Raw genomic sequence first — 27,726 nt, 5'->3', positions numbered from 1 at the left:
AAACAGTTGATGGTACCCATTAAATTCCATCATATTTTTGTATTCCTACTATAGAAGTCAACAGTCACTATCTGCTGTGTGTTTACCATAATTTCTCAAAATATCTTCTTTTGTGTTCATCAGAAAAAAGAAAATCATACAGGTTTAGAACAACATGAGGATGAGTAAATGATGACAGGATTTTAATTTTTAAGTGAACTATCCCTTTAACATCTAATTTTCTGTTGCACAAACGTTGTAGTGGTCTACAGACTACAAATTTGTATAGAAAAAAAAATAAAAAATAAGCATACATAGATTGAAATTTAACTATTAAGTATTACATTTAACTACTTAATGAATCTACATGTCTACATAAATGTATTTATTAGATCAGTGACTGTTTGTCAGACATTTTTGTAAATGTGAATAAAAATATTATGCTAAATGATATTAAATCTTTGATCAGTCATTAATAAATTATAAAAGAGCCTTTAACAAACTTTCTGTCCTTGCATGATTTTTCATGAGACAGTCAAATTAAAATGGTATTGAGGATTATTGTTTTGAATACACAGCATCATAACAAAAGATCTTAGGCCTTCGACTTTCAATGACTCATTAGGTTAAACTATCATTTATACCTATATAGACGGCTGTTTTAACGGGTGTGGTGTTGCCAATCGACTTTCTTTGATTTATCGACGCTGCAGATCCATTAATTAGATGATCTAGACTGAAAGCGGTATTTCTCATATTCCAATAGCATATGAAAAGGGATCAGAAGGATTAAACCAACAATAACACTGTCCTGTATTTTACTGCTTTTAATCAAGAGCCCAATAAACACGAAAGGTGTTAATGATGAGCATTATTGAATGTGTTCATTGAAACTGGCCCACATTAGCCACATAGCTCACATGTCGCCGATGTCTACTGCTAGGACTTTATTTGATCCACTATCACGACTATTAGAAATGAAATTAACTTATGCACTTAACCAGACGAAGAATTTCTACGCAGTCGGGATTTGCTTCCTTAACAGTGAAGTCTTTGAAGACCTTTGCATGAATTGTTTTAATCACGTTTTGACGTATGGTGTTTTTCTGTAAAATTATTACAATTTGGTTTAAAGAAAACAATGCAACTAATTAAAAAGTTGCAATGAATACATTATATAAATAATATCATTTTTATAATATAAATAAATAAAGGTTTTAACCCTTTAACTGTCACTGTCCCACAGGTGGACGTTTGGCATTACATATTTAAAACAATAATTTCATAGATTACACCTACATCAATCTTGACAAACTATATATCGTTGGAAAGCACTAAGAATGTAGTTTTTATATTTCAACACCATTTTGCAAAAAAAAAAAAAAAAAAAATGTACGTAGTAAGAGTCATTTTCTAAAATGTCACAACACTTTGAAATTTTATATTTATTTGTAAATATCATATAAACCTGAAATAACGTTGAGAAACTAGTCTATATATTGTTGGAAAGCTCTATGTAGTTTTCATATTTCAAGGCAAATTTCATTTGATGATAGCAATTGTATGATCATCATTTCACTCACCCCAGAAGAATACATTTGAATTATTATATATTTATAACACTAATAATACCCTATAAACTTGAAATAATTTTGACCAATTATATATTGTTGAAAAGCTCTTGAAAGTAGTTTTCATATTTCAAAGCCATTTGATGATAGAAATAGTATAGTCCTTTTGTTAATTGTTACTGACTCCATAGGTGTAGGTATGAATTTAATTCATAATAGTAATAATCTTCAAATTAATATATGAATCTTTAAAAAACTTGACAACCTGTATGGTTGGAAAGCTCTAAGAATGTAGTTTTCATATTTCAAAACCTTTTTGCATTAAAAACAATGCAGAGACAGTAATTTATTAACTGGTGACAAGATAATGCAGCCAACCGTTGACACCTAGTGGCCTTTGTTGGTAAAACCACTAAAAGTGTGACAGAAACTTAATTCTTTTGTGATTTTAACTTGAAATTTGGTTCAGAACTAGTTGAGACTTGTGTCTGTATTGTTGTTGTGTTTTGAAAGTGAAAAATTTTCTTTTTTATGATTTTTAAATATAAAATAATTACTTTATTGCATTATTTTTATTATTTAAACTGGTATAACTATTTTTGTTTAATATTCACAACTTTAAACACTTCAGTGTAAAACTATAGTGGTAAAAGTGTAAAACTATGTGTTCTTTAAAAAGAGACCAAGATTTTGCTTCTAAATCAAAGAATGCCAGATTTATAGTAATTTGAAGGTCTAGATCACCTTTTCACCCCCCCAACACACACACACACACACACACACACACACACACACACACACACACACACACACACACACACACACACACACACACACACACACACACACACACTCAAATGGGGGGCAGTTAAAGGTTAATTTACTCATCCTCATGTACCCATTAAATTCCATTGTACTTGTTTTTTCTACTATGGAAGTCAATGGTTACAATCAGCTATATGCTTACCATAATTTATCAAAATATCTTCTTTTGTTTTCATCAGAAAGAAATTAATACAAGTTTAGAACAACACGAGGATTAGAAAATGATGACAGAATTTTCATTTTAGGATGAACTCTTGCTTTAAATGCACATTTTTAGTTTTGACCAAAAGGTGGCGCTGCTTTACAGTTTTGTATGTAAACGAGTGTTCGGGAAACGATGATGGGATTTTTCTGTCCACAAGGGAAACCCTGACATCCAAAACCTGAACCAAATTTACCAGTTGTTGCATATAAGAGCAGATCCTTAAAACCTTAAAGATCACAAACAGAACTCTTTTATATTTGAATAAATTATAAATCCCAATTTAAAGGAGTGATCTTTGGTTCATACATAGACAGACAGACAGACAGACAGACAGACGGACGGACGGACAGACAGACAGACAGACAGACAGACATCAGGTATTAACCCCAGATTACCCTAATCAATATATACTTCACACATATGAATTAATTCATACATATATAAATTACATATTGTGTATTATACACTGTACAATGTACTGAATAAATAAAATAGGTTAGACATTTACAATCAAACTACACAGCTGAATAAAGCACGGCTGAATAAATAAAATAAAGTATAAAAATCATAAAAAATTGAATACACTGAATACAAACATAGACCCCAACCTAGCACCATTTTTAATCTATACAACTCTCATAAAACTTTCAATTTGTGTTTCAGTAGTGCGTCTTTTTATGTATGCATGTGTGTATCTGAATGTGTGTAGCTTTTAGTATGCTTGTGTGTGTGAGTTATTAGAGTATATGTGTGAGAGAATATCTTATTTATGTGTGTGTGTGTGTGTGTGTGTGTGTGTGTGTGTGTGTGTGTGTGTGTGTGTGTGTGTGTTTGTGCGTGTGTGTATATACGCACGCGCGCGTGCGCGTGTCCTCCGGAGTCGCCATGTTTCTCCGCATCATTCCTCAGACACCGTGACTGAACGGCGGCGGGCAGATGAAGCAGAATTACCCCCGTCACCTTTCATCCACATCACCATCCTCATCTTCATCACCACCATCATTATCTTCCTCAGACGGACTTTACCCCGCGCTCAGGACTTATTTCATCAGGAATTATCCCTGGAAAAGGACTAAAACTGTGGAAAACTAAACGACACTCACTCGGTGCCTTGGGAAAACTTCGCTAAACTCACTTTCTTTGGATATAAACATACACGATACGTCTTTTCCACGCATTAAACGTCCGTATATCTGATTTGTCGGTCATGACATGTTAGTTTAATTTGTTTTTAAGGAAAAATTTCCCACAGGACGAGCTAAAATCAGTTAGCCTGTTAGCCGAACGTCTTTATTAGCCGGAACATTAGCATCAGTTACTTTAAACCAATTAAAGTTTAACACATTGGGGAAAGTTTAATGTCTAGATGATTGGCATGTCTAGACACTAGTATTTGCTGATGTTAATACGGGTTTTCTTTTTATTTACATGGGAGAGAAACGGTCAACAGAGTCAGTGTGTCGCGAGATGATGTTGTTATTTAGCTAACGTTAGTTAGCTCAAGTGGCTACAGAATAAAGCACATAAACTATAGACAAATCAATATTTACGGAAGAAAAAAGTATTATTTTACAAACAAAGTGCACAGGCTTTGTGGATAAATGCCCTAAACTAGCCTATAGTTTTTGGGCATTCGTTTGTAAGCATTGTTTCTTCCTTTTGACACTTAAGTACTAGATTAAAAATGTAGTGAAAAGTTTTTATTTGATTTGAATATAAGTTTGATTTCGCATTTAATGCAGATTCTGCCTGTATTTTATTGTGCTTATGGGTACATTTGACTTGTAAGTCTGCACTGAGCCCCTCCAAGGATTTGACGTATTTGCATTGATATCTAACAAGATACAAAGAGAGCTTTATTGAACGTTTTTTGGACTGTCACTCTGCTTTGGAACCATGTCTGGAGAAGTGCGTTTGAAAAAGCTGGAGAAACTCATCTTGGATGGTCCTGTCCAGTCTAATGGACAGTGTTTTAGTTTGGAATCTCTTCTGGATGTTCTCATCTGCCTATATGATGAATGCATCAACTCTCCACTCAGAAGAGAAAAGAATATAGCAGAGTTTTTAGAATGGGGTAAGACATCTGCTGTCTGTTTATTTTCCTGTTTAAACCGTATGTAAACCATGCATTTTATGTTCACACCATATGAAAGCAATGCAATTTATGTTCACACCACATGAGACCAATGCATTTCATGTTTAAACCACATGAAACCAATGCATTTCATGTTCTAATCATATAAGACCAATGCATTTCAAGTTTAAACTATATGAAACAAATGCATTTCTTTTTTAATCCATTTGAAACCAATGCATTTCAAGTTTAAACCATATGAAACCAATGCATTTCATGTTCTAATCATATAAGACCAATGCATTTCTTTTTAATCCATTTGAAAGCAATGCATTTAAACCATATGAAACCAATGCATTTCTTTTTTATCCATTTGAAACCAATGCATTTCAAGTTTAAACCATAAAAATCCAATGCATTTAAACCATTTGAAATCAATGCATTTCAAGTTTTAATCGTATAAGACCAATGCATTTCAAGTTTAAATCATATGAAACCAATACATTTCTTGTTCAAACCATATGAAACTGATGCAATTCATATTCAGACCATCTTAAATCATTTTATTTAACATTTAAGCCATCTTAATTCATTGCATTTCATTTCCGGACCACCTTGTAAATCTGACATACTTTGACCAAGTTTGTTCAGATGGTGGTATTTTTTTAAAGAGCTGTCATAATGAGCGGATTTTACTGCTGTGAATGCAACAACTGTCCTTAAGTCACATTGGGCAACACTGAATCATAGGTGTGTATGTACGGCCCTGGAAAAATCAAGTAGAAACATGCTGTGAAATACTGAGCCATCATACCAGCATGCTGAGCAGTTTATCATAGGTGTTCAATAGGAAGGGTGTAGAAGTAATGGAACTTTGTTATTTGTTAGTATATTGTCACTGTATGTTTTTGGGGTAAAAAAACCATTGCAAATTAATCTCCAAGAGTTAGTTTAAAAAGTATGAGAAAAATCTATAGTGTTTTGGCCTTTGGCAAAGTATTTTGACACTGAAGATTGTGCTATTCACTGTCTGGGTAATTGATCAAACTTGTAGATCCCTATAGGAAAGATTATATAGAGTTTGTTTGTGTAAGGGAGAATAAAGACCTTTAGGTCATACCATGCCATGACATGAATAACACTGCAGATGTATGACACATAAATTCTCCCTCTTTTCTATAATACAAAAACATCAGTCTTGGCGTGGAATATGACGTTCATTTTATTTGCCGTGGTAGGAAGTTGGTCACACTCTCCCGTGAGTCAGTCCAGCGTACATTAATAATTGAATAAACTGGAAAGTGTGATAGTAATATAGCCTTGTATATAAAGCATAATAGGTTGTATAGTGCCTGAGTTTTGTTTTTGCAGGTTTAATTAGGAACCATATGAAACACCTCAACTATTGAAATGATTTTAAACTTGTTAAGTTTTTTTAGTTAAGCAGGAAAAGTCTGGAGCACTACATGACATGAAGATTGTGTGCCATGTATACGTTTATTTTGTGGCGTGACTTGCCTCTACCTTAAATGACTCAGTAATGAAATGCTGTTTGCAAACATTCCATCCCTAGAAACAGAAGTCATGATGCACCTAGTATAAACATTCACAACGAGAAATGTCTGCTAACTGCAATGAAGCAAAGATCAGAGAGCTCCACACTATTCGAGCTGAAGCTGAGATTGTTCCCCAGCATAATAGGACAGCACATCATACGGCGTAGTTTATGATCAAATCAGAAAATAAATGCATGCGCGTGATTTCTCTAAAAAGAAAATTGCAGATAATAAGCAAACTTAAGACGCTGCATTAGGGTGGGCGATAAATCGCCTGCGATTCTCATGTATATCTCACCAGTAAAGCCGTTTTCATGATTGGTAGTAAGTCGCCATCACCTGCTTTCAAATGGAGCAGCATTTACTACACAGAGTACTATTTCACAGGGAAGCTAGGCAAAACCGCGTTCATAATCGTGGACAAATTGCCTCCGATAATGTAGGCAATTTTTCAGAGCTTCTAGGTGAAATACGACTTTGTGTAGTAAATGCCGCTCCATCTGAAAGCAGGTTATGGCGATTTACTACTAATCACAAACCAGCTGATGAGATACGCATGAGAATCGTAGGCAATTTATCACCCACCCCTACATGTATACTTATTTACTGGTGTAAGTGTTTTGTCAGCTTACTCAGTTTGATTTTCTTGCATTGCCTATTTTCATTTATTTGAATATAGTAAGGTAATTTTAAAGTTATCTGTCCATTTTTGCTTTATAAAAACACTCATTGATTAATTCATGGGCTTTCTGCTTGGCACAGTGTTTTCTGTCTAATCCTTATTCGAAAGGGAGGACTCTTTATTTTTAAGGCAAATGTTGGAATGTGCAAGTCACAGATGCGGTTCAGACCCAACTGTATAAAAATAAAAGGGCTGACTCGGTCAACAGTGAATCGCAGCTACCCTGTGGTATTTCAAGAAGCCCCCGTGAACAGCGAGTTTCCCTGGACAGCTGCATTGAATTGACAGCCCAGGCTGTTGAATGTGTCTATATTGCGTAGTAGTCACAACATCATCTGCTTTTTCCTCACAGCTTTTAAACCTACTGGTTAAGTTTGTTATTTTTACTTGTTGAGTTTTGTAACAGGTCAAACAGGTCTCATATTTTGGGATTTAGTCTGTATGAACTTTGGGAGGTTTCTCGTATTCAAATGTTAAATCCTGATCGCTGGCTTTTCTTTATACTCACTCCTTTTTGCGTCTGAATTATTGCAAGCCATCACTTGTTCTGGAAAATCGTGTGTTGTGATTGGCAGAGCCAGTATGAATTTGGGGATGGAAAAATCTTGTTTATCAGTCCAGGACACAAGCTGGCATTAGAAGCAGACTTGTTCTGTTGTTGTCATTTTGACAAAATGGTATCAGTATAAAGCATTAGCAGTGTTAACCAATACATGTTTTATCATGGGTTTACATTTAATGATGCAATGGGTCTTGAGAATAAGCGACTGTCATATTATTTGCACATTTTGTTGTGGGTTTTATGTTTGTAAAATAGATCCAAGCATATGACAGCATTTTAAGACCTTGGCTAAAGCAGAAGCTGTATTAAAAGCACTTTTTGCGGGGGAGGGGGGGGTGACAATCAAAGGGGTATGTGTCATTCTGAAAAGTTAAAATGTTTTTGAAATACCTGGAAATAAAGAGCGCGTAGCACCGCGTGCGAGTCGTGACCATGGCGCTTCCAGAGCGCACATACATTTGAAATAATGAACTTGAGCGCGCAATAGACGCAATATATGTGAATCACCGCTTCCACAGTACCTGTGTTTGCGGCGTCATCTCTCCTAAATCCAAAATAATTCCAGCTGAAGTGCTGTTCCTTTTTACCACAAGGTCTTCGTCTGACAACACATTTTCCTCACTATTCTCTCCTTTCTCGCTATCATTTTTGCTAACAGGCACAGCGTCGCAACTGACACCTCACAAATCAATCTGAGCTTAGCTGACTTGGGGGTTCCCCTGAACGCGCAAACCATCCGTGCATCCCCAAACTGCCTACTTCCATACTATATAGTATGCAAAGAGTACGAGAAGTAGTGCTTTTCGCCTACTATATAGTATGGAAGTATGCGGTTTGGGACGCAGGGCATGTCTTCAGGACTAAACCTGACGGGTCAAACGTTCATTACATGCGCTCACCGTTTTCCCTTCATTCATCGCGTCAAGGCTGTCTGTTGCGATGTGTTCATATTGCGATGACGATGAAAATTCGATGTATCGTTCAGCCCTACTTTTGTGCAGCAAATTTTTTTTTTTTACGTCCTAGTTAAGGCGGGCCACCCGAACTGCCAAGTGCTGCGGGAAACCCTGCTAGTCCTAGACTAAAACACATGTTTGAGCTGTCTCAACTGATTATGACTGGCACTGAGAGATCTTAAATTTGCCAGTGACATTGATTTGTCTCAAGATACACACCAAAAATGTATTTTTCTAAGGCATGTTAATAAAATATGCTTAAAGAGTAACTAAATCCTAAACCAACTTTTTTTAGTTACTGATCTGTAAGAATGATGCTTTATTAGTGCTGTTCATTGATTTTAGTAAGTTTTTTTGACATTTGGATATAAAATGTTTCAATACTACAATATATGCTGTAAAAACGTCTGAGTGCTGCTCTCTTCAGGTTAAACGGTGGCTACTGCAGTTGAATTTTCCTATTGGATGTTGGGTCCAAAAAATGACTCGTGACGTAAGCAGGTTCAAGCTCACCACGCCCTTGTTACGATCTCACCACACACTTGATACGAGCTTAGTTCGTCCCCTCTATCTTCGTTGGGATCTGCCCACTTTTCTTGCATTTTTCAAATATTGCCAGTGGGTGGAGTCAGGCTCTGACCAGGGGTTTAGTTACTCTTTAACCATCTTAATTGAACTAAGGCCTAGTCCTGGCTTTAGCTAAGTCTTGTCTGTGAAACCAGGCCATTATTATCTCAACCTAAATGAACCTCATTTAGATATACATTTAGCAATATATGAAAACTTGCCTGAAACATAACCAACTATTAACAATGTGCTCTTTATGATCAGGTAGAACAGAACATGGTTTAAACTCACAGGTTTGCACTTACTCTGTATATCTGAGGTCTTTGTAATGTCACTTATTGGCTTTCAGCATTTCTTTCCCTCTATGGAAATCATGTTTTAATGATCCTACCAGTCTCTCTGCCTTTATATGGTCTCCTAATGCAGGTCTCCTGGGTATTCCATTAGATGGATGGCGTGGCTTATTTGATTTGCAGTCCTGTGTCCCTTCTAACTGGGGACTGTAACATTGATATATACACAGAGAGCTTTTTGACTCTAGACCTTTGTTGATTCGTGTAAGTTGCAGTTGTTTCTCGGTTCTCTTGAGGAGAGCTTGATCTGTAAACCGGCCTCTGTAAATAGCTTTTATATGCTTTCCCTGTTTGATATTTTAAAGGGAATGTCGGCGGTCGCAGGTGGTCTGCTTTCTATCTCTTTCTAATGCCCTATAAAAGGACAGCTAACATGGTGTTTTCATTTGATATTCATGGCATTGTTTACATGGAATTATGCCGACCTCCAACGAAGCAATGCTTGTAGATTCCATATCAACAAATCAAAGTGTTTTTAGAGCTTAATGTTCACTCTTGGTTGCTACTTAGCAGTGGTAGACTGATATCACGTTATAACCAATATTAGCCGATTTATCAGCGTAGGTAGCGGACTATAAGTTAGTACATATGTGGTCAGTAGTTCTTGATGGAATAGATATGCTTTTGCTCTCATCATGTTGTATTTTTGCTTTCGTTTTGGGCAACAACTCATTAGGATATCAAAAGCACATTGATGTGGGGTTTGAATAATCAATTTTTCATTTAACAACCCAGACCTTTAAAGGCGGGGTGCATGATTATTGAAAAGCACTTCGGAAAAGGGAGTCGGGCCCACTACCAAAACACACTTGTAGCCAATCAGCAGTAAGGGGCGTGTCTACTAACCGACATTGTTGTCTGGGTTGTGTATGTGGGGGGCGGGTCTATCAAAAGAAGGTCCAGATTCTATTGGAGTAGGGGCGTGTTTGGTTAGGTGATTTCAAATGTCAATATTGGCTTTCGGAGATCATGCACCACGCCTTTAAGAACTAGATTAACAATAAACATTCTTTTCTTATTGCATCTTGATTTTTAGGAAAAAAACATAGAAACTGCACACAATTACTTGAGGCAAGAGATTTCAAGTCATGAAATGAATTGCTGAATGGTTTTGTTATTGCTGTGACTTATTTATGATACAGCACTATCCTTAAGTATTTTGTTGCTTTTATAAAATGTTTACCACACAATACAAATATCAAAGCAAAAAATGAAATGCATCAACCATCAACGCAACTTTCAAGATGTAAAACTATTATAAGCTTTTTTTAAATAGTCCTTGATCGATTGTGACTAACAACAGAATGTTTTACATATGTTTTTACGCTGCTAAGGGTGCTGCGCTGGGATACATCATCATAAATATAACACAACTATTGACCAAACAGAATCAATGACTGGAACTAACTGTTTATAATCTTCTTTTTGTCACGGTAGAAGTGATGCCAGAAACATTTGCAAGAAGGTTATCTCAGAAAATTAAAGGTCACTTTAGTTGGGATGGGGTAGATACACAGAATATGTTGTTTGATGTATATTTATGTATATGCATCTGACTGTTTGTTTTGACTGTACTGTGATTCTATTACTGTTGTAATTTCTGATTGATGTGTTTTTGCTGCTTAATTTCCATAAATGGTCTTTGTGGATCGTGGAGAAAATTGTTGGAGTATTTAAACATAGTATATCAAACCATTTGAAAAGGTGAGAAAAATAATTTATGTCCCTTATAGCTTTTCATGCAAGCACAGGATTCTTTCCTTTGAAAACAGATTTTGGCATCTATTTATAGCAAGTTGGGTCTGGTGACGGTCCTGCCATCTGCAGTTAAAACAGCTGCTTGCTTTTGACAGAACTCACAGGCAGAGGTCATCAGCTCAAAATCATGCAGCATCACAACGCTGATGCAAACACTGGGACTGTAATAATCTTACAGTATAGTAAACCAAATTTTTTCTTGCCATTACTGCAATAAATTACTTTCTTAGCTTCCAGTTCACTGTTTCTCCGACAGTTCTCCAATCTTGGGAACTGCTTTAGTTTCAGCAAGCTTTAATCAATTTTTATTTTGTGGTGTTAACTAAAGAGCTCATAAAACAGAATGGGTTTCTTTATTTAATGCAGTCCAAGTAAAAAGAGATCTGTATTTTGTGTCTGATCTATAGTGCTGTCCTGAGCTGAATGTTACTGTCACTGACCATTGCAGAGTTCATTCATAAGTAACACACAGCATTGTTGCTGTAAGATCCTACTTAGTAGATTATGATGGCCTTTTTGTCCTAAACATATGTTTGTTTGTTTATTATTCACAGGTTGTAAACTTTTATGGTTGAACTGTTCTTTAAAGTGGATTTTGTCCATGTAAAACTGGTTGTCATTTTTCTAAGTACATTGCTTAGGAGTTTCTGTTGTGTACTACTTAACTGCTTTTTGGCTCCGGTCAATTCATGTGTCTAGCACAAATAGTTTGGGACGCGTTGAGTTGATGTTATATTAACACATTTAACTCTTTCCTCGCCAGTGTTTTTAAAAAAGTTGCGCGCCAGTATTTTTCATGATTTTCACAAAAGTTTAATGTCTTCCAGAAAATGTTCTTCTTTAAATATATAAACATAAAATATAAAATGAAAGAACAGTCCCTCTGCTTTCAAAAAACATTTCATCATACCTTTAATAGACCTTTCTCACAACTTCCGTATTTATGACCGGAAATACGCAATCGTCGCGGAAATTTACTTCCTCCGCAGTCAAGGCAATGTAAAAAGCCGTATCTGTTCCATCAATTCCCTGTTGATGGTGAAGTTAGACATAAAGTAGAATAAATGCAATGCCATGTATAGTCCTCACTCATGCATTAACCTCATAGATTATGACCTTAGTTAATCATCAACCATAATTTATTCAGTGGAGATTGATGAACTTTCAGCTCTCTTTCAGCAATGCCCTGATCATAACAATCACATAATAAATCAAATAGTCAAAAGTAACATTTAACAAAAATAAACTTATCAAAACAAAAAGAAACTTGCCAGAAACAAAAAGAAACTTATCAAGACAAAAACATGAAACATTTGGAAATTAATGTAGTCGGTGTAGGTATAGATGGTAATAGGCTTGAGGTGGCGGCTAGCAGCAGACAAATCACCAAAGTTGGCAACCCTGCATCATTTAAATCTGTTTTCAAGAGAGATAATTTAATTTTTGTAAAGGACTTTTGAAAGAGATCAGATGCAGAGCGATCTTTAAAACGTACACGGAGTTTGTTCTCTTTCATGTGAGATGTTACTTCCGGGTTGTATAAGTTGCGGAATAATGGATAATAGCGGTATTGCGGAAAGCTGGAAATTCTCATCATTGGCAGAGAAGCGTTTTCTCTTAATTGACGAGATAACTCGTCAATGGCGGGGAAAGAGTTAAACAACAATTTTTAATCAATAATTGGTCTTGAAGCTGCAGTCCGTAACTTTGTCAGTTAAAAATAATAAAATTCCAGTTGTTAAATAAATACATAAAGAATGAATCTGTGTTCAAAATCTGTGTCTCCTTACCTTACCTTACTGTTTTTCAACAGTAAGCTTATAATAATGATTTTTCATTTTATTGATCCGGTCGGATGTTGCGCGAAATATAACTTTTTGGAATTATTGCGTTATTATGACATTTCCGTAAAAAGAAAAAGAGAACCTGGCTACTAGGGCTGTGATGATTAATTGCATGTCCCATTTAAAATGCCTGAAATCGATTCTGAATTGCAAGGCCACTGTGCGTGTACTATGGCGTTTTGGTCAGTATGAAGTCCTTATCGATCTAAAAATCATGAGTCTGAGTTGTTTATAGCATTCATTTAAAAAGGCAACACTCGTTAAACAGAATTATTCAAAATATTCTTTATTATCATGAAAATAACTGAAACAATTTGAAGAACAGCAATATGAATATTCTTATAGACATTTTCTGGAATAGCGTTTGTAATGCTACTTCATCTGTGGCACAAAGGGAGTTTCTACACGAGAGCGCCCTCTGGCTTTTGGATGTGCCGGGATTTCACAGTAATTCATTAAAATTCATTCATTAAGAAAACGCCCATTTGCACAATTAATCGTCACAGCCCTAACGGGGACAACATTGTACGTGCATGCTTCTGTGGATGGTAAAAGAGTTTGTACCTTGTTCAACCATTGTTTAGATTTTAAACTTGTCATTATAGATGTCACTGTTTGATCTGTATAGTTTTAAGTAACAATCATCTGGGGAATATCATGTAATCGTGTTTATTTATTATGTCCTTACAATTGGGAAATCAGCCATTGTTAAATTATTCAGCCAATTAAAAAGGGAGTGCATTTGTTAAGATTACATTTTTTAGACATGTGACTTTTAGGATGTTTTTTTAACTGTCATGTCAATGTATAATGCTGTGATCACAGACATCAGGTTCATCCATAAAGAGTAGTGGGGCAAAGCACAACATGTGTATAGAAACGTGTTTCAAACAGAGATGGAGATGGAGAGGTAAAAGTTATAGATTGCAGCTTTAAATTGAAATGGAGAATCCTCTTCACAGATGTACAGTAACATTTGAAGTTTCTGCAAGAAAGGGAGTTCACTATATCAGTCGATCAAATGTGTTGGTTTGTGAACTTCTCACAGTGTAAATGTGCTGTAACTAAAGCTGCTTCAAATCCTTTGAGAAGTTCATGCCCTTATATTAACTTTCCTGATCGGCTCACCACAGTGAAGTGATGGATGAGAATGTATTTATTTTGTAATAACTCTGTGCTGTCTCCTCTCTCCTCTTCAGCCAAACCATTCACCTCTAAAGTGAAGCAGATGCGACTGCACAGGGAGGACTTCGAAATCCTGAAGGTTATTGGCCGAGGAGCTTTTGGTGAGGTAAGCACCTGTTTTACACATGTAGACATTTTATAAAGATGAACTGCTTCCTACTTGCCATGCAATGTATTGTAAAAGCATTGGGATACAGCCAGTGGGCCATTTACATGCCAGTGAATTTCTTTTGGTGCCATTGTTATTTCTTGAGTAAATAATGTGCTATGATTTGTGATGCGTCATAAACTGACCAAAGTATTGTTTTTGTAAAAGTATCTTTCTGTTCATATGCATATTTTACGATTGGCCGCTGCCATCTGCAGAAGGAAAGCACATTAAGCAGATGCTAATCGATGTTATAGATCGGCTATTGTGCCTGTGATGGGGGTTGTCTCTGTTTTAAAGTTGGACCTGTTACCCCAGCCTCCCCATGCTGTAATGATACTTAAGTTGTTGAGATGCTTACAGTTGTCTTGATTTGTAAATGTTGTTGTTGCTTTATTTTCCATTTTTGTACACACATGCAGTGTTTCCCACAGGATTTTGAGGAGACTGTGGTGGTGATGACGTCACCCGCTTATTAGCATATATGTGACGTCATCATGTTGTGTTTGAGTTTGATCTAGTGTTGGCACCTGAAATATGTTTCACTTCTACTCTTTGATCTGTATCTGTATTTGATCTGTATTATATATCAAATTATATTTTAAGCCGAATTAAGCTGTTTTAAATGGTGAAATAAAAATGTAAATGGGAATCATGAAAATTCTATTTGTGGGGGCCAGTGTTGATTCTGTGGTGGGCCACCACAAATAAATCAATGTATGGGAAACACTGCACATGAACTTCGTACAGCTTATGAGAAAAGTTAAATGTTTTGAGTAACAATTACATTTCCGTAACCAGGTATGGTACTTTGGAATATAAAAGTTTGGATAATGTAGAGCCATTTTCACACAGAGATTCTGGAATATAGAAAAGAATACTGTGATATTTCCAGATCATTTTGTTTGTATGTGTCCTGTCAAGAACAGAAAAATGTTTGCTTGCACTTTTGAGTGCACTTAAACGCGCGCACACACACAGACAAGGGGCGAATTCTAAACGATGCTTCGCGAAGGAGATGCAACATAAAATGTCGCTCCACATAAAGTTAAAATTATGTTGCTTTTAGGGATGGGACGATTACCGATTTCACGATTAACCACGATAAAATGTCCTGACAGTTAGTATTATCGTTTAAAATTAAATTATCACTGCAACCGTGTTTGATTATGGTGATTTTGAAAACTCGCGGTAAATCCTGTCCAGTCAGAATCAGTTTGACGCAGGCACGCACATGCAACAGTTTTTTGCACAAGAAATCATTTAAGGGATAATGTATTGTATTCATTCACAGTAAACTTATTAGACAGATTTATTTATTTTATTTACCACAGAAATAATTTCAGGGACATGTGAAATATTAAATTGTAATTTTTTTTAGATAAAACTTGTTCAAATGTTTTCAGTGTGTGTATCAGTTCTTTTTGAACATTTCCATCTCATTTTAACAAAACCATGATAATATTGATAATAGGGATGCTAAACAATTAATCGCGATTAATCGTTAGCAGAATAAAAGTTTTGTTTACATCACATATGTGTGTAAACTGTGTATAATAAATATGTATATATATAAATATGAACACATTCATGTATAATTTTAAGAAAAAAAAATGTATATATTAAGTATTTATATTTATATATAATATAAATTATACATAAATATACAAATGTATATACACATGTAAACATTTCTAAAACATAGACATTTATGTGTGTACATTTATTTATACAAATTTATTATACACAGTTCACACACATATATGATGTAAACAAAAACTTTTATTCTGCTAACGATTAATCGCGATTAATTGTTTAGCATCCCTAATTGATAACCGTGATAACTTTGGTCACTTTAATCATGATATGAAATTTCCATACCGTCCCATCCCTAGTTGCTTTTCAGTGTTCTATTCGCCAAATGTATTTAAATTTATTTTAATTTGCTTATTAATCTGCGAATCGCATGTGAGCTGAACCGTGGGTCGTGATACCCCTAGTTGTGAATGTTTATCTGCATTTAAAAAACCAGGTCAAACAGTTGAACAATAACTGTGTCATTGCGACGACACGCATTGCCCCATACAGGATTGTTCCTGTCATGTGTACATACAGTCTGCATTCCGGAACTTATCCCAGCAATCTTACTAGGTCTCCATCCATGTTTGAAATCACGCAAAAGGCACTCTGGCAATTTAATGGCAATATACTGAAATTAACATGCAGTGCAAAAGGGGTTTAGGGGTTGTTTTGAGGGGACGATGCAAAGCCACTGGATGCGGTTTTAAAAGCCAATTTAGGAGAGATTTTATCCGCAACAGTATTCTGTAAACAAAGATTAAGATCCCTGCATTGCAAAATCTCAATCAATGTGATTTTTGTCTGGAATAAAGTTTGTAACCCTGCTGAAGCTGGAATGCGCAGACCTCTCAATGCATGCTTGTTTTGGCTTATTTAATCGCAGTGAGTGATTTGCACCGTTGTTACGTTTGGACACCTAAACTTCAAGACAAATAAATGTCTGTTCCACTTTCCATCTTTTTCCCATGATGCCCACATTTAAATGTGTGGATGAAACTTGGTTTAATTGGTTCATTATGTCGCTGCATAGACACATGTTTGTATCCACGTTTCCTCTAATTTCACAGACTTGCAGGTTTTGTGTAAATGTTAACCGGATTTCCAGAAGTCTTTATGAATGTCAAAATACATGTAAATATCTCTTAAATTTACAGATAATCGCAAAATTTGGCTTGTGGCTTTCAGTCACATGAATCTGATTGTGTAGTTTGTACTTACTTGTTAGACACTGATAGACAAAGTGTGTTTTTGTGCAGAATGCATCTCTTGTGTGCATAAACCATCAGAAATTTGACCTGCCCTGTATCTCCAAGTTTTCACCCACCATCATATATATCCAACCACTTCCATGTGTAATCTGGTAAACTAGATTAAAACAAATTGGCTGATTTATCTCAGGCCTCTACAGATTCCCTCATGCTTTCTTTATGTAGCATCCAGGTTCAGATGTCGATGTGTTCGTGTCTTACAGGTAGCAGTTGTCAAGGTGAAAAGTTCAGACAAAGTGTTTGCAATGAAGATCCTCAACAAGTGGGAGATGTTAAAAAGAGCAGAGGTACATACAAACACAATAGTGCACTTTTGTGCTTCGGTAAGAGCAAACAAACTAATTTATATGCGTTTTCCAGACGGCTTGTTTTCGGGAGGAGCGGGACGTGCTGGTGAATGGGGACAGCCAGTGGATTACCACACTGCACTACGCCTTTCAAGATGAGAACTTCCTGGTAAGATTTTTTGCTTTGAGTGAGTCAGAAGATTTGTTTAGATCCTTATTCATACCCGTTTATGTTATCATCATCTTGAGACGCTTTCCATTGCATAGTACCCCACGGTTTAGTTTGGGTCGGGTCAGCTTTGTTTTGGAAGCTTTTCCATTGGGGGCAGTATGTAGTACCCGATACTTTATATGTACCACCTCGTTTGGGGTTCCAAGCGACCCGGGCTAATACCAAACGTGACGCGAAAACACTGTAGATCACTGATTGGTCTGAGAGAATTGTCACTACCAGCGTCATCACTATAATGTAAAAGATAAGCTTTACCTTCATGCTAGCTTGCGCTGTCTCGAGCAAACATGTTGTCTTCTGTGCTCTGCTATGAGTTCCTAAACAACCTTGTAGCGATGAAAAACATCCACAGGTTGAGAACGCTTAGTTTACTCACGTAACCCCGGTTCCCTGAAATAACGGGAACGAAGCATTGCGTCAGTTAGCTGACGCTATGGGGGAAACTCCTGTTTACTCCGTGACTGAAGCCTATTGGTTAACGTCTGTAGAAAGTACAGACCAATATAAGCGTCCCTATATAAGCGCGGTTCAATCGTCAGGAGCTCATTATTATTCGACTGAAGCGCGCAGCCGAATAACACTCGCTGCGTAGACGTTTGTAGCACGGCAAGAGACGCAATGCTTTGTTCCCGTTATTTCAGGGAACCGGGGTTACGTGAGTAACCTAAGCGTTCCCTTTCAATACGGTTCACTTCGCATTGCGTCAGTTAGCTGACGCTATGGGGGAACGTAATCCCATCACGCCGTGCATACACAACGTACTGAAGTGCCTTACCGGAGAGACACTGCGTGTGGCCCTATACCCGGCATATTCACAGCTTTAAAAGCAAATGTGTAAGCACCATATAAATTGTTGACGCGCACACGGTGGGGTTTTAAACGCACCGGGGGCACATAACATAGCACAAGACGGCGAGGTACCGAGCGCGCCGCGGCTGTGCGAGATAAGTAAATTCAGAGTCACGTTGGTGAGCTCGCTGAGCGCACCGTGGTGTACACATAAAACGCATGAGCGTGCATGATTGAGCCGAGAGAACCTGCGCTCGTAGGGCAGGGACGTCTAAGCTGTACAATCTGACAACGTAGACGGCGAAGACTAGCCGGCCGCGTAGCAGATATCAAATATAGATATAGATACCCCTGTAGACCAAGTTCATGAAGAAGCCAAACTCGCACAGAGTGGGCTCTATATAGGACATAGCTCATAGAGGGGCGTGAGCCAGTGCGATGGTTTCAACGATCCATCTAAATAACCACTGTAAGCAACAGACATACGTAGTGAGTGATCTGCGAAGCTCACGAACGACCGATCTGACTATAATATGCGGCAGAACGGTTCGTAGCGTGGGATTATACAGATACCACAATAGTGTGAACCCAGGTGCACCCTCGAGTGCATCGGGATGCATATAGGTAGTATTATAGTGCACAGATCGGTGAGCTTTCCAAGCGCGCCGTAAATGTGTATTGACTATAAATTGCATGGGCACAGGTGAACACTTGAATACATCGTGAATGCATATAGATGAATCAGAGTGTTATTATGCACAGGCCGGCAAGATTCTCGAGCGCGCCGTCATGTGTTCTGATAATAAATTGTGCGCACACGGGTGAACTCTTCAGTGCACCCTGAATGCGTATAGATAAATCAGTGCACAGAACGCGCCGTGAATGTGTACAGATATGATTGATGAACGTAACGGTGGGCACCCAACGCACCGTGAACGTACACAGATGAACAACAATGTATGTGTCACAAAGCATAACACAGCTGTGTATACAGGTGAGCTTTCCCAAGCGCATCTTATTGTATACCAAAATGTTATAGCGTGTACATGTGAGCTTCTCTAAGCACACGGTGGACGCATATAATTAAAAACCATATCGTGCATACAGGTGAGCTAATGGGCGCACCTTTAATGCAACAAACCTCAGTAGTGCGCGAAGCAGGGATGTCGAAGCTGTAAACTGACAACGTGGACGGCGGGGACCAGCCGGCCGTGTCACAATTGTCAAATGAGAAACCTCTAAGACCATGCCCATGCTCTAAGACAAGTGAGCATAATTGTCACGGGAGGTGATAACGTCAACGATCCATAAATAGCCTGTATTGACAGGTGCTCTAGTGAGTGATCTGTGACGCAGATGAACAGCTGATCGTCTGATGTACGTCGAACGTATGTGTCATACAGGACCTTGGACAGTTCCAGAGCGCTGTGCCTCGGGCACCGTCCGCATCTGAGAAATGACAGGCTTATGAATAAAGTGAATGGCCAGCCGTAAAAGCATGGTTCGCTGTTACCGCCGCCGTCCGCATCTGAGAGATGACAGGCTTGTGAATTAAATGAATGGTCGGTCGTAAAAGCGTGGTTCGCTGTTATCACGGCCACATAGATATAGGTAGGGGAGAGAGCCGCCGTGCCTCTGTAGTGAGGAGAAAAGTGTTCCACCAACGATTCGCGGGGGGTTTTGACTTTCAAATGTCACTAGACAGAATGGATCAGACTTTGCATAAGGACGCCTCGTGAAAGGGGTCCTAGCAGCTTGTGTCAATGTGTCATAAGGCACGTAATGTAGGTCGTGTCCCACGGATGCCATCTCCGCACGCCCATCGTAATGGGTTAATATTGGTAGTTTAAGCATGAGATGCGTATCACTCTGATTGAACATAGCTTATAAAGCGATGCAATGAGTTTATAAAGGAGATGACTCGTCAGCTTGTTCAGGGGGCGAGATCTCAGTCTGGTTCGGTAAATAATGAAACCACCGTAGATTGCCCGACCGCATTATCACAATAACACGGTCGAGAGTGCTGCAGTGCTAAATCATCCTCTTAATGTACCGTATTCACAGTACAAGGTGATTTATATGAGACAAACGGCGTTCCACGCGCCGAAGGCTGATTGCCGTCGTAAAGCGTGTTCAACCCACAGCAAATGCTGGGCTAGCTCGTAATGACAGCACTTCATGCAGCCGTGTGTAACTTAAGCAAGCTTCCCTGCCGTCAGCTCGGGGCGGGACCTTTGCTTAGTCAAACTGAAGTGGACTTATGAACAGAATGCCACGATATTCAGCTTTCTGAGGCTCGTTAGAGGGGTACGTGTGCCCGTCTTAAACGAGATGCCGCGCGCGTCTGACTGTGCGCGCGCTTTAAGCTTTGAAACTTATTGTGGCGGGTAGCAAGCTCACTTGAGGTTGATATTACCCTTAATATCTCCGAGTATTGGAGCGGAGGTGTGAGCGTCTTCGGATCCGCTAATATAAATCAGCTATATGGCCGAAAAACGTCATAAACCGCTTGGCTGTAAGCCTTTGAGTGGCCGTCCGGAGAGGGCGCGATTCAAACGCTTGGAGCCATGCAAAAGTCTGAGGCTGTCCTTCCTCTAGGAAGAGAGAATAACAGCCGTAAGACCGTGCTCGTTTGCGCCATCAGCATCGTAGCGAAGAAACTGAGGTGGGCTGCGAGCGAATTTGGCAGAAAGGTGTTAGAGACACCGTACAGTCGTGGGGTGTCAATAAACAGTATATGGCCAAACCGGGGTTTTTTCGGCAAGCGTCGATAGAATTATGGACAGCGGGCCGTGTGTGCGTATTACTGATTGCTTGTCAGTAAGGCGATAAAGTGTTTAGAGACACCGTACAACCGTGGGTGTCAATACACAGTATAGTAAGCACGGAAATTACTCTTTTTAGAGGAATTAAATACCGTTCGCCACTATAGTGAGGTCGCATAGCCGACAGTATTACACAGTATGTTTGGATAAACAGCACACAGAAAACATTTCAGGGCAGTCCAGCCGAGGCGCGACATAACCCCTTTTCTCCTAGACAGTTTCGTTCTCTATTGATGCAGCTGTGCTGCGGAGACCAGAGCTCAGCCGTTCAGGTGCACAAGCCTCAGTAGTGACGGTGACCGAACGGCTCACGGAGCAGGGTAGTATGTCTAGGTGGTTTAATGTCAGACTGAACCCATCGCAGAGAGGAAGTCTGCCGTGAGGCCCGCGGTTTTGCCGTTTATTAAAAGGGCAGAAAAACCGGGTATATATATAAGAATGTACCAATATTCAGCGCACTGATATAGGACGGGACTGAATAAAGGGAGGTATTCGGGCCTCAGAATATTATAAACAAATTCGTTCTGCCTCTGATTCTGTCTAAGTAAAGCTCTATAATAAGTGTTTTAGCGCTCCAATAGAGGCGTGTCCGCCTTATCGAGCAGACGAATGAGATCGTGCCGCTCCAGGAGGGGAGGGGCATGAAGCTCTCTTATAATGAGTGTTCTTGGTGCTCCAATAGCGGCGAATCGGCCCTATCGAGCAGACGAATGAGATCGCGCCGCTCCAGGAGGGGAGGGGCATGAAGCTCTGTAATCGTTGAACACTGGACAGCTGCATTTAGAGGCAGCGAGCCGTAATACCGCGTGCTAGCTAAGCCGTTAAGAGACCTCACCACTGTGGGGAAAGGAGCGAGGGACTCCGCGAGCGTGGAGCACGAGTGGCTGTGCTATGACAGAGACAGGGGCAGACCGCCCGTGTTTGCTTGTCGTATGCATCTATCCAGGTCTACGGTTCCCCGCTTGTTCATCTCAACAAGAGAGGAACGGCAGAGGGGAGCAGCAACACAGACAGAACAGCCATGCGTCGTGACGGTATCACCCGATGCACTCGGGGGATTAATATATGTGCCAGAGATCTCGCCACTGAATGTGAGAGGAGCGAAGGGACTCTGTAAGCATGAACGGTTGCGGTGTGACAGAACACAGGGGGGGTTAGTCCGTGTGTGCTTGTCTATGCATCCATCTAGTCTCATGGCTCGCCGTGTGTTCATCCCGGCGAGAGAGGAACAGCAGGGGGAGCACGAAACATGGATAAGACAACCAAAGCATAAGCGCGGTCCCGGCGTGGGAGGTGCCAGACCGGTAACGCGCTCGGAGGAAATTCATAGCAGAGAGGCTCACCGAGCCGCTGTGCTGGACGCTATTACAACAGCGCCTGCTCTTTTAGCTTATAGCTTTATATTAAAAATATTGATCTTACCGGGCGGCCGCAGGGGAGACCTCGTCAGGCGTGTGTCCGCTGCACAGGGCTCGTACCACGGCAAGCGAAGGCTATCTTCGGTTCTCGGCCGGAAAGCGGCAGGGGAAGACGCTAGACCTGGACTCTGCTATCTTCGGTTCTCAGCCGGAAAACGGCAGGGGAAGACGCTAGGCCTGGACTCCGCTGCAGGGCTTTTGTCAACGGCGAGGCAAGGCTTCTTCTTTTTCTTCGGAGCAGCGAGAGGTTCGCGCTGAAGGAGAAAATAATGAGCTCCTGACGATTGAACCGCGCTTATATAGGGACGCGTTCCTCCCGCGCGCGGGTTCAAACGTCATTGGTCTGTACTTTGTACAGACGTTAACCAATAGGCTTCAGTCACGGAGTAAACAGGAGTTTCCCCCATAGCGTCAGCTAACTGACGCAATGCGAAGTGAACCGTATTGAAAGGGAACCAGGAACACCATACCAGTTTTTTTCCAGACTTGCAGTTTCACATTCATGAACATTATATGCAACTTAAATGAGGCTCAGCGGAGCGCGTCGACTGACGCCACCGGTGTTTGAACAGAAACTGTCATGTGATACAGAGGTAGTGATAAACATCTTTGTGGTGGTCAATTTTGATTTTGGGGGGACTGAGAAATAAATGAATGTATGGGGATGTTTAGCATTCCAACAACGCTCTCACTAGTTTGATACAGCAGCAGGCAGCGCAAATATAACAACACACCTATATCCCTCCCACTGCGAAGTGTTACTAAACTCGATGGAAAAGCTAACCAAGTGAGGTGAGCTGACCAAAACCAAACTGTGGGGTACTATACAATGGAAAAGTGCCATTGGTTTGTTAAATGAGTGCTGTAAGACTCTTGAGTTGTGTGGGCACGGCTTTGGCCAGGTTCCATTTGGTGAAATATCAATGAGAATCACATCATCATCCCTCTTATCAGTATTTTGTGTTACATGTTTGCACTTTGCTGTTATATTACATATTTCTAGGCTTTTTTAACACATCTCTGTCTTAATGTCTGCTGCAGTACCTGGTTATGGATTACTATGTTGGTGGTGACCTCTTAACGCTGCTCAGTAAGTTTGAGGACCGCTTACCTGAGGACATGGCACGATTTTACCTGGCTGAGATGGTACTGGCCATTGACTCTGTGCATCAGCTCCACTACGTCCACAGGTGAGGCTATATCTGCTATATTTTGCACTTTTTTTATTCAGTTTCTTTTATTTTTATGTCCACTGCTTGGCCAGTGACATTGCCAAATTGCATGAAAATGCATGTGGACGTTTGTGTGTGGGATAGGACATTTTTGGGAATACAGGAAGTTGCCAAATTGTTGTGATTTTTGCGACACAAAGAGCACAACGTTTTCTTTGCCTGTCTGGATGTTTTGTGTCCTATATGTGAATTTGTCTTTTAGGGTTTAACGCTTAGAGGTGCCCAGGCTCTCAGATGTGGCTTTGGTGGAAATGATTTATTCTTGGCTTACTAATTGCAGGCTGTTGCTGTGGAGAGGTTCATGTGTAGAGTTTGCACTCCGTGTCTTAAAAAAAAGATTTGTAATTATAGGTTTAGCCGTCCCAGCCTGGAGAGATTTGGTTTGGACCATTTTTAAAGCACTACAATACTATGGGCAACTCCCTACCAAGGAAATAAAATAAATGTAGTTTCATTTTTACAAACGGCATCTAGATTGTCTGCTTTTGGATGGATTTACTCAAGCTTGAAATGATTGGTTGCATAACCTCATTCGTAGTGTAGCTCAAAGCTTGCTGCATTACAAATGGTGGGAACGATCATCCAGAATTCTTTACATTTCAAACAAGCCCAAAATTCTCAGCATGAACCACTTTTGTAATGGTTTTATGAATCACAGTGCTGTGTAGACAGGCTCTATGGTGGATGGACTTTGTTGGATAAACTTTAAAAAAAAAAAGTTTTAGTTGGTAACACGAAAAAATTGTTCTTTTGTTCAACTTAAGTGTTTTATTTTAAGTGAAAAATGTAAGTTAATTTTTTTTACATTTTCTATTTGTTACCAATTAACTCTTTCCCCGCCAGCATTTAAAAAATGTTTGCTAGCCAGCGCCGTTTCATGATTTTCACAAAGGTTTAATGCTTTCCAGAAAATGTTTCTCTTTAAAAATATAAACATTCAATATATCAAATGAAAGATCTGACCCTCTGCTTTCAAACAAACAAATTAATTCCTTTTTAGCACCTCTCAAATATGGGTAGGTTTCTTCACAAACATCAAATTTTGAGCTAAAAACTGAGATAATTCAGCCTGATCTCACAAAAAACGTACATATTTTACGAGTTGGCTAATTCATATCAATTCATATGAAGTTAATTGTGCAAAAGCGTACGATTCTCATAAAAAACAACAACAACGAAACCAAACCCCTAACCCCGCACCTGAGCCCAACGTCGCAGGGGTCAAGGCAAATCATAACAAAACTTACGAATGTGATCGTATGAATTAATACAAATTAGCCAACTCGTAAAATTCGTACGAGTTCTCGTGAGAGAGAGTTGGAAAATTCTGTTTTTTTTTTGTGAAGGAGTTTTGACCTCAAAACATACATGGACATACAGCTGGGGTTTTATAATTTGCGGAAGAGCAAAATAATAATAGCGGTAGCGGATAATAGCGGTATTACAGATTGCCGAAAATACTCGTCATTGGCCGGGACACGTTTTCTCTTAATTGACGAGGTAACTCGTCAATGGCAGGGACAGAGTTAAAGTATTTTTTTTAAGTTGATCCAATGTTTTTTTTACAGTGCTGTGACCAAATGGTTGCGTTTTGCGATCATATTTTCTGCAGGTTTGACAAATTTTTTTAGTGGTTGCACCGGTGCCGCTGCAAAATTTGTACATAATGTACATGATTTGTACATTTTTTATATATTTTTTATATTAGATTTTTTTATACACCGAAATGCTTGCACTCTTGTCAGTTTTGTGTTATGAATGAGCGATTTAAAGAAATATGTGTGTACAGCTTCATGGAGCCCTTCTAATGTCATATTTTGAATAGTTAAACACTTGTTATACATCTCATCAGTCAACATGATTTTTAAACTGAACCCATATGCAGTATAAGTACGCCTTCCTGATGTTATTGTGCATGAGTCATTGGCGAATGTTAGTATAAAAACAACGTTTTTGTTATCTTTTATCAAAATATGTAATAACCTGCTCTTCCTCCGAAACGACTTTCAGTTTCAACAGACGGCACAGATTCATATACATTTTTTCAGCTCTTCCTCTCCAGCCACCTGTTGCACAGAGAAAACTTTCCACTTTATTATCATTGAATGTACTTTTTCACTTGGAAATAAGTTACATAAGTAAAATGTGTTCAAAACATTTGCGGTTGACTTTCCAGTTCCATCAAGGTCTGCTTATAACGTTTGACAAAGTATTTTATGTTTAATGTTGTTGTAATTATGTTTTGAATGGCTATTTTCCCACAGCTACGGGAAGTTTCCATAAAGTAGCTTTGTGTTATGAATGTGCCCCTTTATAGCTCTGTGTTAGAGCATTATATTAGCGGCATAAAAGGTCATGGGTTTAAATGGGTTCAGTACACATATACTGATAAAAAACGAGTACTTTGTACGGCACTGTAAGTCACTAGATGTCAAAATGCCCTTAGATCCAGCTGCCTTTCTAGTCAATGACGTTTGTAATCTGATGTCGTGTGGAAACTGTCTCTTGCTGTGAACAACTGTGAATAATTGTGAGTTCGGCTCTAGTCAAGTAGACTCCCAATCGCTCATCTGAGCACATCGCCAGCGTTTCGACCTGTTCCCCAGAGGTCAGCAGTTCACCTCCCGCATGATTTTCATTCCACACGCCGACAGGTATGTGTCACGCCCAGGACAAACCCTCCTAATACCACCAGGCCAGCTGCAGCAATGTTCTGAATGCAGGTTATTTCTAGGGCCTCCCCTCATAGCTCGGCTATGAGAGCGTCTGGTTTGTGTCTGAGAGATTTCAAACACGCATATCCCTCTGGCGAGTACAGGTTTTTTTGACACCTCTGTCACTTTGGAGGCTCTGACGAATGCGATACTGCCTCCTACAGTCCTTCTCAGGTTTAGAAACCACACGCTTGCACGCATAAACCTCCCATTTACATACTATTAGGGGTCAGGTTACTTTATTTTGATATGCCTGATAAAACTAAATGTGCGTTCAGATTTAAGTTATAAAATTATATCATTATAAACATTATAAAAATGTTAATTGAGCTGCAAGTAATATTAAAAATTGGGCAAACTATCGCAATATGCATGATTATTATCGCAATAGTTTGCAATAACAGAATAATTTTAATACTTTAGAAAGTTACGTTTAGTCAAACATTTCAGTCGATGGAGTCAAGGAGAGGCTTTGTAATTTTTTTTCAAATTTAAATTTTTCGCCAGATGTAATGCGAAACACATTTATTGGTTACATAATTGTTAGTTTTAAAACAATTTAATATAATTTAAACTCATTTTCTAAACTTAAAGCATGATCGTAGCGCATATCACAAAATATCGCAATGTGCATTATTATTGCAATGTTTTGCAATAACAGAATAATTTTAATACTTTAGAAAGTTACGTATAGTCAAAAATTTCAGTCGATGGAGTTGTGGAGAGGCTTTCTGATTTTTTTTTCAAATTTACATTTTAGCCATATGCGATGCGAAACACGTTTATTGGTTATATAAATGTTAGTTTTAATTTTTTTTTATATAATTTAAACTCATTTTCTAAACTTAAAGCACTATCGTAGCGCATATCACATTTCACATCGCTTACAAAGCAATATTAAGATTCCCCAAATATCGCAATGTGCATTATTATTGCAATGGTTTGCAATAACAGAATAATTTTAATACTTCGGAAAGTTACGTATAGTCAAACCCTTCAGTCGATGGAGTTGAGGCGAGACTTTCTAATTTTTTTTCACATTTACATTTAACATTTTCGTTATATGCGATGGAAACATGTTTATTGGTTAAATGTTAGTTTCAAAACATTTTAAT

General features: G+C 38.7%; 1 protein-coding gene across 4 annotated transcripts in view; it reads left to right on the top strand.

Moving 5' to 3' along the window:
- Positions 1-3,462: 3,462 nt before the first annotated feature.
- The window catches only part of cdc42bpaa (CDC42 binding protein kinase alpha (DMPK-like) a), a 66,124-nt gene continuing 41,860 nt past the window's right edge, over positions 3,463-27,726 (top strand). For all 4 annotated transcript variants that reach the window (XM_065254068.2, XM_065254042.2, XM_065254051.2 and 1 more), the window contains exons 1-5: positions 3,463-4,654; positions 14,132-14,223; positions 17,318-17,401; positions 17,475-17,570; positions 23,707-23,855. In XM_065254068.2, coding sequence (XP_065110140.1) covers positions 4,477-4,654; positions 14,132-14,223; positions 17,318-17,401; positions 17,475-17,570; positions 23,707-23,855 — 599 coding nt within the window. In that variant the 5' untranslated portion in view covers positions 3,463-4,476. The remainder of the gene's footprint in view (positions 4,655-14,131; positions 14,224-17,317; positions 17,402-17,474; positions 17,571-23,706; positions 23,856-27,726) is intronic.

This window comes from Paramisgurnus dabryanus, chromosome 17, assembly GCF_030506205.2.
Source record: "Paramisgurnus dabryanus chromosome 17, PD_genome_1.1, whole genome shotgun sequence".
In the NCBI taxonomy this organism is placed as follows: domain Eukaryota; kingdom Metazoa; phylum Chordata; class Actinopteri; order Cypriniformes; family Cobitidae; genus Paramisgurnus; species Paramisgurnus dabryanus.
This window is presented reverse-complemented; position numbering and strand designations above follow the sequence as displayed.